Source organism: Sciurus vulgaris (assembly GCF_902686455.1).
Source record: "Sciurus vulgaris genome assembly, chromosome: 1".
NCBI lineage: Eukaryota > Metazoa > Chordata > Mammalia > Rodentia > Sciuridae > Sciurus > Sciurus vulgaris.
Window position 1 is genome coordinate 113,137,288 of NC_136461.1, and position 12,660 is coordinate 113,149,947.

Genomic DNA, 12,660 nt, shown 5'->3' on the forward strand with positions numbered 1-12,660 from the left:
TTTCCTGGAAGTTGACATGCCTCAGCTTTTGTTCTTCTGCTGTCGCTTCCCCTCAGCACTTGGCAAGACCGGCTTGTTCTGGATGGAGGCAGTGGATGCAGATGGATGAGAATTTATAGGAGGCCAGAGAACTGTTACAGCTTAAGGCCTAGCACATGTCCTCAAGGGAGCCAGTGGAGACCCCCATTTTCATCAGTGTTATTCATAATTTTGCATGCACTGGAATGTGGCTGGGGTAGTGTTGCATGTCTGTAATCCCACCTATTGGGAGGCTGAGGCAGGAGGATTGCAAGTTAACGCTGGCCTGGGCAATTTAGCAATACTTTATCTCAAAATAAAATAAAAAGGGCTAAGAATGTAGCTTGGGCAGAGTACCCCTGGGTTCAATCTCCTTAACACCAACAAAACAAAACACTACAAAAACCAAACAATTCAGGGTATGAAAACTGACCTAATAGAAGGTACCCAGGTTTGATATATGAGCTGCAAGACCACCCAAAAAGGATCGAGGAAGGCCCATTTCGGACTTCAGCCAGTTCATAGCCCTGACTCCCAAATTCCTTCTGACTTTTGCCCACTATTTCCACCTCTTTTTGCCCTCCTCCCTCCCACATGCTAGCTAGGTATTTCTGGAGATGTTCAGTTTTTTATCTTTGGATCTCTGTCCTTTCCATCTTAGAAAGACCCTAGGATCCTTGTGCACATCATCCTCCATTGGGTTAGTCAGCTTTGGGTTGCTGTGACCAGAATATCTGATAAAAACAACTTAGAGAAGAGAAAGTTTATTTTGGCTCATGGTTTCAGAGATTTAGTTCATGGTGGGCTGACTTCATTCCGGATCCAAGATGAGGAGGCAGCTCTTATGGCAGAAGAGCATGGTGGAGAGAAGCTGCAGAGGACAGAAAGGAGAGGGGGCCACAGGGCAGATGAATCCTTTCAGGGCATGCCACAGTGAGTCACCTCCTCCAGTTATGCCCCACCTACCTATGGTTGCCACACAGTCCATTCAGACAAGGATGCATTGATTAGGTCACAGCTCTCATAATCATTTTACCTCTGAACACTTCTGTATCAGCACAGGAGCTTTTGGGGTACATCTCATATCCAAACCATAACACCCGCCCACTTCTGCAATTACTCTCTAGGCTCACATACCATAGTTAAAGGGTCTGTATGTGTGAAGAGTAGGAAAAAAAGTGATTTGGCTATGACTGTTCTTCTGCCTGCCTGGTATTTCACTAGTAGAGAAAGAAATGGGAATGAGAAATCAACTAGAAATGGGGGAGTCTATTGGAAAAATGTTTTGAAGTATTTATTCATGAGGCACTTCTCTGTTGATAATATGACGATCTCTTTGGTTGGTTTATAAGTTCCATTATTTTATTTTTCTGGTACCAGGAATTGAACCCAGTGGTGCTTAACCACTGAGCCACATCCTCAGCCCTTTTTAAAAATTTTAAATTTTGAAACAGGGTTTCATTAAATTGCTGAGGCTGACCTTGAATTTGCAATCCTCCTGCCTCAGCCTCCTGAGCTGCTGGGATTACATGCATGCATCACCATGCCCAGGTATAAGTTCCTTGACTACAGTTATACTTATTTAATACTTAAGCTCCAAACATAGAACACATTTCTATGTACTTTGTGGATTTAAAAGTATGCTGACCTGGCTCCAAATCCATGTGGGTACTAATAGTGACAATAACATTAAACATATGTGGCACTTACTAGGTACCCTTCTGCTATGGCTCAGATATGGTTTGAGTATACTTGCAAAAGCTGGAATCTTGGTACCCAGTGTGGCAACGTAAGAGGTAGTGGAACCTTTAAGTGGGGGGTAGTGGGAGATAATTAGGTCACTGGGGGCATTGCCTTCTTTGGAAAGGATTAATGCTGATCTCTTGCAGTGAATTAGTTACCTTGAGAGTTGGCTGTTGTAAAAGCAGGAAGACTGGTCCCTGTCTGCCCTCTGGCTTCCTACATTGCCAAGTGTACAATTCACTGGCTTTTAAAATTTTAAAGTTGTGGTTTAAAAAAAAAAGTATATATATATTCATACTATATGATTAAAGTTTTATAAGTATATATAAAACTTCAAATTCAAAGCTTTAAACCATTTTGATCACTTCTAAGTACACCAAGCTCTCTGGGAATTTCCAGGGAGAAGGAGCTCCTGGTTTCACCTCTGTGGTGCCCCACTCATATCTGCTGGGCTTTTGCTGCAGCTGGGGGACTTCAGGTGGGCACTAGAGACAGCTTCCAGGGTGTTGGGCTTCCTTTGGCTTGGCCATCCCAGGACTCCAGGTGATCTTCTGATTGGTAGGGTACCACCAGGCTATTCCTAGATTACTATATTCAGCCACAGGAAACTGTCAATATTCAACCATCTGACCATCTGATGGTAATTTCATATGGTGCAGCCTAAACTTTCAATCTGGGGAAACAAAGGCAAGAAACAAGTCCAAAGAATCTACTGCCTGCTTTAGGAAGCAGAATGTGTTTTCCAGAATATTAACCTCCCAATTTATTTTTAGTCTTATCTGAGGCTCTTTTAGGGGTTGAATCCTCTCTCCTCCTTTGTTGCAAAAGGAATGTCTAAGTCTTAATTTTCAGAACCTCATAATGTAACCTTATTTGGAAATAGGATCTTCACCAAGGTAATGAAGTTAATACGAGGTCATTCAGGTGGGCTTTACCAATGTGACTGGAGTCCCTATTAAAAAGGGGAAATTTGGACAGACAGATATGCACAAAGGAATATGATATGAAGACACAGGGGGAACTGTGGTTGGTCTATAAACTGAGGAATGCCTGAGGCTACCAGAAGTTAGGAGAGAGGCAGGAAGGAGTTGCTTCCCTAGCACCTTCAGAAGGAGCACTATCTTCTCAATACCTTAACTTTGGACTTCAAGCTTCCAGATCTGCGAGACATGAGTTTTTGGTCGTTTAAGTCATACGTTTGTGGTACTTTGTTATTGTTCTAGGGAACTAATACAGGCTTCTTCCAAGGATGACAAAGTGTGCTTCTGGAAAGACACAATAGCATAGCCTATGTTAAAAAATGGTACAGTGATTTAATCCCTAGAACCCCAGACAACAGATTTGAGGTATCCATTCCTATAGGAACTAGTTGTGTTTCTACTCTGGCCAAAAAGATTTGTTTGTTCAGATACAACAAAGTTAGCTTTGCAAGTTCCACATGTGCACACCCCACACAAACGCACATATTTACTCCTTCATTTGGCTTTGTAATATTTTCAAGTTTATAGCAACAGTTTCAATACAATTTGTTCCCCCCAGTCTCCAGCGGGGCAGACGTCACAGTTGTGCAACTTTAAGAAGCCTGTTCAAATTTTAGGAGAACCACATTTATCCTCAGGACTGCAAAGAATTGCTGATATTCTCACAGGGAGTGTTTCTTGTTAAAAAGTTGAGATGGTGGAAAGTTCTGGGAGTCATACTTAGAAGGCTGTTCCAAAAGGTCAGTGTCAGCAGGCTTCCTTTGTGGGGGATTCAGCAGTGGTGACAGAGCAGGAGTGGGGACAACTACTTCTGGAGGAGGGCCTCGCGCAGAATTCATAATGACCTCTTTTTCTTTAAACTTTTATCGGGATCCAGCTTTATAAATAAGCCTAAACCAACAAAATAACAGAAGATGATCATAAATCAACTGACCTCAATTTGATGAGCCTACTCTAAATAGAAAGACATGTCAGAGGGAAGGCACTTAGATTCATATTTGTCCCTTCAGTCTATTCGCCCATTCTCACTTTTCAGCCAGACTCAGAATCAACCTGACACAATACTGTATGACCTCTCCCTGCTGGATAACCAGGTCCTCTGCTTCTTGGCTATTTCATGGTTCATTACCACTTCCATTAGAGATAGCCAGGGAAATGAAAAGAAGTAAAATTACTACTGAGCCATCTGGTACCTTTGTGATACGGAAAGGTTTAGTGAGACAGGAATTACAAGTTACAGCCTGTAATGGAGTTATAAATTGACTGAGGATTCAAATTATTCATGATATCCCTCCTGCTCCTTTCGTCCATCATTCCTGCAAACAGCTGATACTTAAGGGAAAAATGAATTTCTTAAGATGTGAAAAGCATCAACAATCAAGGGAAAAATCTAATAAATGAGACTACATTAACATTAAAGACTTCTGTCTATAAAAAGATACCTTAAAGCAAAAACAAAACAAAACAAAACAAAAACCCTTATATACCAGAAGGAGATATGTGCACCTTATATATCCAACAAAAGTATTAGTCTAATATGAAATACAGAAAGGACTCCTATAAATCAGTAAGAAAACGAGAAAACAGAAAAAGAAGCGGAACAAATTTCACAGAATGGGAAACAAATAGGTCAAGAAACATGGAGAGATACTCAACCCTACTGGGTAATCACGGAACTGCAAATCAACATCATGCTGAGAAGGAAGGAAGGGACAGACAGAAAGAGAAAGTGCCGGGGACCGAAATGGAGAAAATTATATTCCAAGCATGTATGATTATGCCAAGTGAACTCAACTATTATGTATAACTATAATGCATTAATAAAAACATTTTTTAGAAAGATCATACTGAGATATGTTATAACCATTTAATTGGCAAAAATCAGGAAGTCTTTACCAATTACTGGAGAGAATAGGGATCAAAAGAATATATTGCTGGTGGGAGTGTAGTTTGGTACAGTTTTAGAAAACAAGTTGGCATTTCTTTGTAAGGCTGAACATTCATTACCCTACAACCAGAGATTCTACTCCTAAGAACATGTCAAGCTCCTGCCCCCACAAGAATGTCTGCAGCAGTCCATTCAAATTGTTGAGAGGCCCACAGTTAAATTCACTGTGTACAGTCACATATGGAATATTATTCAGCAGCAAAAATGAGCACACTTCATAGCCAACAACATGGATGAACCTTAGCAACATACAGCTGAGAGAAAAACAGAAACAAAAAGTCTCAGAAAAGCACATACGATTTCCTCTACAAAGTTCAAAAACAACTAAACAGTACATTCCATATATATTTATTTTTAAATAAATATATTTAAATCCAGGGGCACTTCACCACTGAGCACATCCCCAGCCCTTTTTAAAACATATTTTGTTTAGAGACAGGGTCTCCCTGAGTTACTTAGGGCCTTGCTAAGTTGCTGAGGCTGGCTTTGAACTTGTGATCTTCTGCTTCAGCCTCTGGAGCTGCTGGTATTACAGGCGTGCACCACAGTGCCTGGTCTCCTTAGATATTCTTGATAAAAAAATTTAAAAGCACAAAGACAAGTTCTTAAAATAATTTTAAAAAATGAAAACAAAATGGTAAAATAGAATAAAAAACTCAAAATTCTTGATCCCCTACATCTAAGTAGGAGGAGGAAGAGGAGGAGAAGGAAACAGAAATTAGGTAGGGACAAAATATTATTTAAGAGTCTGATTCCTGTTTGATGGTAGGTCCCAGTGTGTTTCATTTATTATTAAATTTGAAACAAATATATTAGGAAATGAATAAATAAAAGATGACAACTCATATACCAGTGACAACTCTGTGTCTTAGCTCAAGGATTATGACTAATCTAAAGATGTGTATCTAAGGTCCATTAAAATAAAAAAGAGCAAAAACAAATAAAAATCACTGGCTATCAAGCCTGTCTAAATCTGAAGCTAAGGAAGGTAAAGTTTCACTGGTCCTCACTTACAAAGGCCCTGGTTGATCTAGGAGTTGTACAGTGCTTTAAGGATGCCATTAGGAAGCCTTTCTCCATAAGATTTCTGACAAAATGCCTATAGAGATCTCAGCAGAAAGGGTCCTGCATCTCTAAGATGGAAGTAATACTCTGGGATTTCTTTTCTCCTTATAAATAAAGTTTTACTTTTATACCTAATTTTGAATTCTATTTCTTAAATTGCATGAGCTTTGGACCTCATAAAACCTAGCTCCTCTTTCTAGTACTCCATTCACATAACTTCTTTCAAAAGGCAAAAAAGATATTAATCCCAGCTACTTGGGAGACTGAGGTAGGAGGATGGCAAGTTTGAGGCCAGCCTGCACCTCTTAGAGACCCTGTTTTAAAATAAAAAAATGAAAGATCAGGGGATGTAGCTCAGTGACAGAGTGCCTGCCTGGCATGCCTGAGGCCCTGGGTTCCAACCCCAGTACTCGGTGGGGAAAAGGTAAAAAGGGCAGACAGGAATCTTCTTCCCAATCCACTGTCCCCTTCCTGTAAGAAACAAGTTATGTGTGTGGCCCTCATGAGATAGTCCTTGCAAGTGCAAGTATATGCCTATTTCCCCTCCCTCCCACTTCAACTTCCTATTTTGAAAAAAATTTCAAGATTACAGAAAAAAATGTGAGAATCGTACAAATGTATTGCCCTCAAACCACTGAAGAGTAATTTGGCACAATGTGTGTGAAATGACAAATATATAAAGTCATTTTACAGTACTATTTGCAAGAGTAAAAGATTGGGAAACCCTGCATGCCCAGGGCCTCCAGTCCCATGTAAGCACAAGACTCATTCTATTTTCTCTTTCCATACTTGTAACTCTTCCCTGACAGTAGGAACCTGGCTCCCATCACTGCTGCCAGTCCACACAGATGCTGTCTTCACTGCTCATGGGCTCAGACACTCATGCTACTCTCCATGGGACACCTTCCTTAACTACCTTCATCCCTAAGGTTATCATGCCCAGCTCTACTTAAGTGCTCTTGGAATTCAGGAAGGAAGTTATTCAGGAAGGAAGGAAGGTATGAGGGAAAGTGAAAGAAAAGGGTAACAATGGGAAGAACTTGTCTACTTTTTTTTTCCCAATATTAGTGGTAACATACTACGTTTACTGTTCTTCATTTTATGTTTTTCATTTAATATATATGAATGGGATAGCTCCATATCAAAGGGTTTCCCTATTATTATTATTATTATTTTTTGTGATACCAGGGATTGAAACTAGGGATGCTCTAACACTGAGCTACATCCCCAGCCCTTTTAATTTTGTATTTTGCAACAAGGCCTCGCTAAGCTGCTGAAGATCACAGGGCCTCACTAAATTGTTAAGGTTGAGAGCAATTGTGATTCTCCTGCCTCAGCCTCCTGAGTAGCTGGGATTACAGGCATGTGCCCTTGAGTTTCCTTATTCTTATTAAACATCACAGTGTTCCTCACAATATTTCTTATGGTACAGACACAATATAGTTTAGGGATGAAATGTAGTCCTTCAACCAGTCTCCTATTGAGGGATGCCTATGTTTTGCCAAGTTTTTGCTATTGCAAGTAATGTTAGAATGCAACAAATGCTGGAACCAGAGGGCAACCTAAGACAATATGGTTTTGCTCACATGATAAATGGCTATGAGATAAGTTACTAGAAGTGGGCCCAAGGGCACAAAACTTTGTAATTTTGATGGATACTGGCAAATAGCCTTTTATCGGCAATGTATAAGAACACCTTTAAGCCAGGCACTGTGGTGCATGCCTGTAATCCCAGCAGCTGGGGAGGCTGAGGCAGAAGGATTTTGAGTTCAAAGCCAGCCTCAGCAACTTAGAGAGGCCCTAAGCAACTCAGTGAGGGCCTGTCTCTAAATGAAATATTTTTAAAAGGGCTGGGGATGTGGCTCAGTGGTTAAGTCACTAGGTTTAATCCCAGTAGCAAAAAAAAGAGAACATCTTTAACTTGTTCTGTAAATAAAAGACAATTAAGAATTTCTGGGCATCTGTAGGTTATAAAATCAAATCAAACAAAGCCAAAACGGATCCCCAATGCCACCCTTCTTACCTGTTGCCTCTGAGTGTAAGGTCTTCTTATCAACACTTCGAACATTACAGGAAACAAACACTTTCCTTCCTTCAACTTTATCAAGTTGGCTGTCTACCACAACAACAGAACAAAGGGGAATAGGACTGTAGAAGGAAAAACAAATCAGTTTTATCAATGTTATGTAACACTGAAAGATGACAGAGTGCATGACAGAGGTGGACATTTACGATACCTCCTCTCAGCCAGCACTGGTGCCACAGAGAAAACATTCTTTAAGGGCCCCACTACCACTAGCCTCCTCTCAGGTCTCCTTTCTCTCAAGAACCACTGCTCTTAGGTGGTTCCTGGTGTATATTCCAGACTACCCTTTTGGGCTGAGTTTAAAAGGACAACCAGGGATTCCAGCTGTGATGGCAGAGACTATCTCATTTGTGGATCCAGAGTAAAGTCTGAAGGGGGTCGAAATCATTTAAAGAAGTGAAAGCAGGGCCATGGTGTGGCCCTCATTAGCTTTTTTCATGCCTCTGTCAAACACCAAATTTCTCCCCCAATTCCCTTTAGAGTAACTGTCACTAGAAAGACACTAATAACGAATCATTGGTAACAACATACTGTTCTAAGCCAGTGCTGTTCAGTAGAACTTTCTGTAATATAAATGCTCCATATCTGAGCTGTTCAACACTGTAGTCACATGTGGCTACTGAACACTTGAAATGTGCCTAGTGTGCATGAGAAATGGAATATTTAAATTTAATTAATATATATTTAATTTTTTTTCCAAAACTGGGGCTTGAACTCAGGGGTGCTCTACCACTGAGTTATATCTTCAATCCTTCTCATTTTTTGATTTGAGACAGGGTTTTGCTAAGTTGCCCAGGCTAGCCTTGAACTCAGTCTCCTGAATTGCCAGGATTACATGTATGCATAATCATGCCTGGCTATATTTAAATATAAAGAGCTATGTGTGACTACTGGCTATAGTTACTACTGGAAATACAGTACTACAGTGAAAAAGGTATCTCTTTCAAGGAGAAATTTCAGTTGGCAGAAACACAAGGTCCAGCATGGAGGTGTGTTTTATACTCCTATAGTACCACCACGTGGATGAAGGAACCACTCCAGGTAGAAAGGGGTTATCACTGTGATTATGCCCCTGCCCAGTATTCCCTCCTGTGACCTTTTAATACTTGGCACTTTTCTAAGTCTCTTGATGGAATAACCAAGCTTTGCTATTTTATGCAGCCAATTCAAGATTTACCAACACCTTTGGGCACTAGGTGTTCTTGCCTGTCCAGTACCTCCCTTTTCTATTAACATTAATCCCAGCATTTATCTGTGCCCTACTCCTTACCTCATTCTCTCTTTCACACACTCAAATACCCCTCTCACTGGGGAACCAGCTTGCCCCATTTTGGCCCAAGGAAGGACTGGAGTGGACAGTGCTGCCCCCTATCGGCCATAGTGAGTGGTTGTGGGGGTGAACTATTCCAGTCAATTCTGGAACTTGCCCTAGAGTCCTTGGGGCTGGATACTTTTTCTACCGGGGTTGCTAGGCTTACAAGATAGAAGATGGATGGTGGCCATCATGCCACTACAGAGGGGGAGGTTGCCTGAGGATGAAGCAGACCCAAAGGAAAGCAAGATTCCTGACTGCATCCTTAAATACCTGCACCCAGCCATACTTGATTCCTCAACTACTTGAGCCAATACATTCTCTTGGCTGCGTAAGCTAATGTGAGTTAGGGAAGTCTATCCCTTGCAACAGAAAGTCCTTGAGTAGCAGAGAGGCAAAGAAAAAGGAAATCAGAAAATATAAAATAATATAGCAACTATGTTTGTAGAGTATAATTTCCTAACTCTAACTAAGGCACAGATTCATTTGGTTGGCACATTAAATAGGCTTTATATAATTTTCCTTAATCCAGTTTTGCTAGACAATAAGATTTGTATGAGAAGCAGAAAAGTGATAATAAAGATAAAATCAAAATTTAAAAATAAAAGAGAAAAAATAACAGAAAGACGAGATGAAGTATGACTGGCAAAAAAGGACACAACTACAGACTTAGCTCAGACGAAAAAAAATTGAGACTGTTAATATATGCTGATATATTCAAAAACTTAGGTGAGAATGGAAAAATATTCAAACAATGTTATTAAGATCAATAGTAGGTCTGGGGATATAACTCAGTTGGTAGAGTGCTTGCCTTGCAAGCACAAGGTCCTGGGTTCAATCCCCAGCACTGCAAAAAAAAAAAAAAAAATCAACAGTAAATATTTAGCATATATTCACTAACCCAAAACTCTTGTGGCATTTTATAATACACATAGCCACATAGACTCATACAAGTTTAGACAAGTGGATTTATACTGTCTTATGATGATGAGTGCCTACCCCTGAGTTGTTACCTCATTATGCAGAAAGAATATACAATTTGTGCCCACTTTGATAGTTTAAAACATGTCTGATGAAGCTCAACTTTCAGGAACCAACCAGAAAATATTAGCCTCTACATTATGCATGAAGCTTACCTGAAATCTTGCCTTTCATAAAGAAATAAATAGTATGAATAAGTTGAACTGTATATTTTTTAAACTCAATTGACATTAAGTATAAGGTTACAACAACAAAAAAATTAACAGCAAAGAATCAGAAAGCCTGAATAGTTGAATAGGGAAGACAGTGAGGCCCTAAGAAAATAAGAGGAGCCACACTAGGAAGTAGCCAGATCTCTTATCGCTTCATGGGTAAGTCCCTCACCAAACAGGATAACCATAAAGGACTATTTTTTTTTTTTTTTCGGTGCTGGGGATTGAACCCAGGGCCTTGTGCATGCAAGGCAAGCACTCTACCAACTGAGCTATATCCCCAGCCCCACAAAGGACTATTATATAAACAAAAAAGTCTAATAGTTTAATGTAGTAAAATGTAGGGGTGTTACAGTTGCTGTGTAACCGTAATTAACTACAGATTTTAAAGTATTTTCTTACTTTGGACTTTAATGTGGCCAGAGAAACTGTCCTGTAAGATTCTGATTTTTTAAATTTATTGAGATTTGATTTATAAACCAATCCATGACCAATTGTTTAAATGTGTGCTGGGGAAGAAAGCATGTTTTTTTTTTTTCTAATTGATGGATATAAGGGTTCTATATTTGTATAATAAATCATCCTTATCTTAAGATGTGGATTCTCCACGTAGTTGGGACCACAGGTGGCCTACCTCTGTGCCCGGTTTCTTTTAGTGTTCAAATCTTTTGTTTTCTTTCTTTCTTTCTTTCTTTTCTTTTCTTTTTCTTTTTTTTTGGTACTGTGACTTGAACCCAGGGATGCTCTGCCAGCTCTTTTTATATTTTATTTAGGGATAGGGTCTCACTAAATTGCTTAGGGCCTCTCTAAATTGCCGAGGCTGGCACTGAACTTGTGATCCTCTTCCTCAGCCCCCAGAGTTGCTGGAATTAAGGTATGTGTACCATACGTGGCAAATCTTTTTGCTTTCTAATTTTCTGTCTGCTTGACCTATTGATAATTGGGAATATCATGTTGGGATCTCTCACTATGAAGATGGAATAGTCTATTTGTCTCTATCAATTTTGTTTATGTTTTAAGTTATTTTCTTAGGTATATTCTGATTTAGAATTGTTACTGTTGGCAACTGAGCTGAAGCTGTTACTATTTTGAAGTAGCTTTCTCTACCACTAATATTACTTCAAAAAAAGCAGTTTTAGCATTAAACCAGAATGTGATGTGACTTGAACCCAGGGATGCTCTGCCAGCTCTTTTTATATTTTAAAATTAAAATAAGCAATCTGCTAAAAAAAAGAAAAAAGGTAAAGACAGAAATCTCACCCTTTTACATAAGCAAGCAGAGACAACCCATTATGTACATTTTTAAAAACTGGTGCATTATTGATTCATTATGCCATAATCATGCATGCACATAATTTGATCAATCTCATTCCTTAGTACCTCTCGCCTTTCCCTTCCTTCTTCTCTCCCCTAATCTGCTTACACTACGGGTATCCTATTATTTTACTGTTATTTTAATTAGTATGTTATAATTTTATACATATATTTGTGTGTGCATATATACACAAATATATATACAAATACACACACACATATGGGATCCACCTAATATTACTTTTTTGACAATTTATTATTTTTTTTGCTACCTCAGCTTTCTTTTTCCTAGCATATTTTCCTTCCTTTTAAACTTTCTGTGTCATGTTTTAAATATGTCTCACATAAACAGTTTTTAGTTTTTATATTTTCAAATTAAATTTTAAAATGTCTATGAAATGATGATTTGGTTCACTTATATACAATGTAATTATTGATTTATTTAAAGGTATTTCTACTATTGCATTTTGTCTGCTAGCCGGCTGGCTTTTTTTCTTTCTCTCTTTTTTTTTGTAGTACTGGCAATTGAACCCAGGAATGATCTACCACTGAGCTACCCTATCTCTTTTTATTTTTTATTTTGAGACAGGCCCTTGCTAAGTTGCTGAAGCTGGTCTCAAATTTGTGATGTTTTTGCCTCTCGAGTCACTGGATTAAAGATGTTTGCCACCACACCCAGCCCCTTGCCTTTCTTTCTGACTTATCTTTTTTTTTTTTTTCCCCCCAGTTGCTTTTTAAAAAATTGAGTTTTTTCCTTATTTGATTTGTCTTCTTCTACTATTTTGGTCATTAGTTTATATTCATTTTCTCTTATTTTAATCATCCTTCCCACTGAAAAAATACAAGGATGTTTGAGCATTAACTGTTCACCCCTTCCCAAACTACTTGCTGCTGTTGTCCAGTATTTTAGCCACCCTTTTGTTAATACCCAGAATTTAGACATTATCATTAATTATACTGCAGATTGTTTGGATTTGTGTTATTTACATGTATACCAGTTT

At 39.0% G+C, this 12,660-nt stretch overlaps 1 protein-coding gene across 2 annotated transcripts in view; it reads right to left on the minus strand.

The window, feature by feature from the left end:
- Positions 1-1,718: 1,718 nt before the first annotated feature.
- Positions 1,719-12,660, minus strand: part of THEM4 (thioesterase superfamily member 4) — a 45,791-nt gene continuing 34,849 nt past the window's right edge. Inside the window, exons 5-7 of one of the 2 annotated variants that reach the window (XR_013765238.1) lie at positions 7,778-7,902; positions 3,462-3,632; positions 1,719-3,026 (exon numbers count right to left, since the gene is read on the minus strand). Coding sequence is in view for 1 of the 2 variants with exons in the window: in XM_079148219.1 (XP_079004345.1) it covers positions 3,577-3,632; positions 7,778-7,902 (181 nt within the window). In the remaining variant the exon portion in view is untranslated. Of the gene's footprint in view, positions 3,633-7,777; positions 7,903-12,660 lie in introns of both variants that reach the window. The other variant, XM_079148219.1, reaches the window with a different exon arrangement.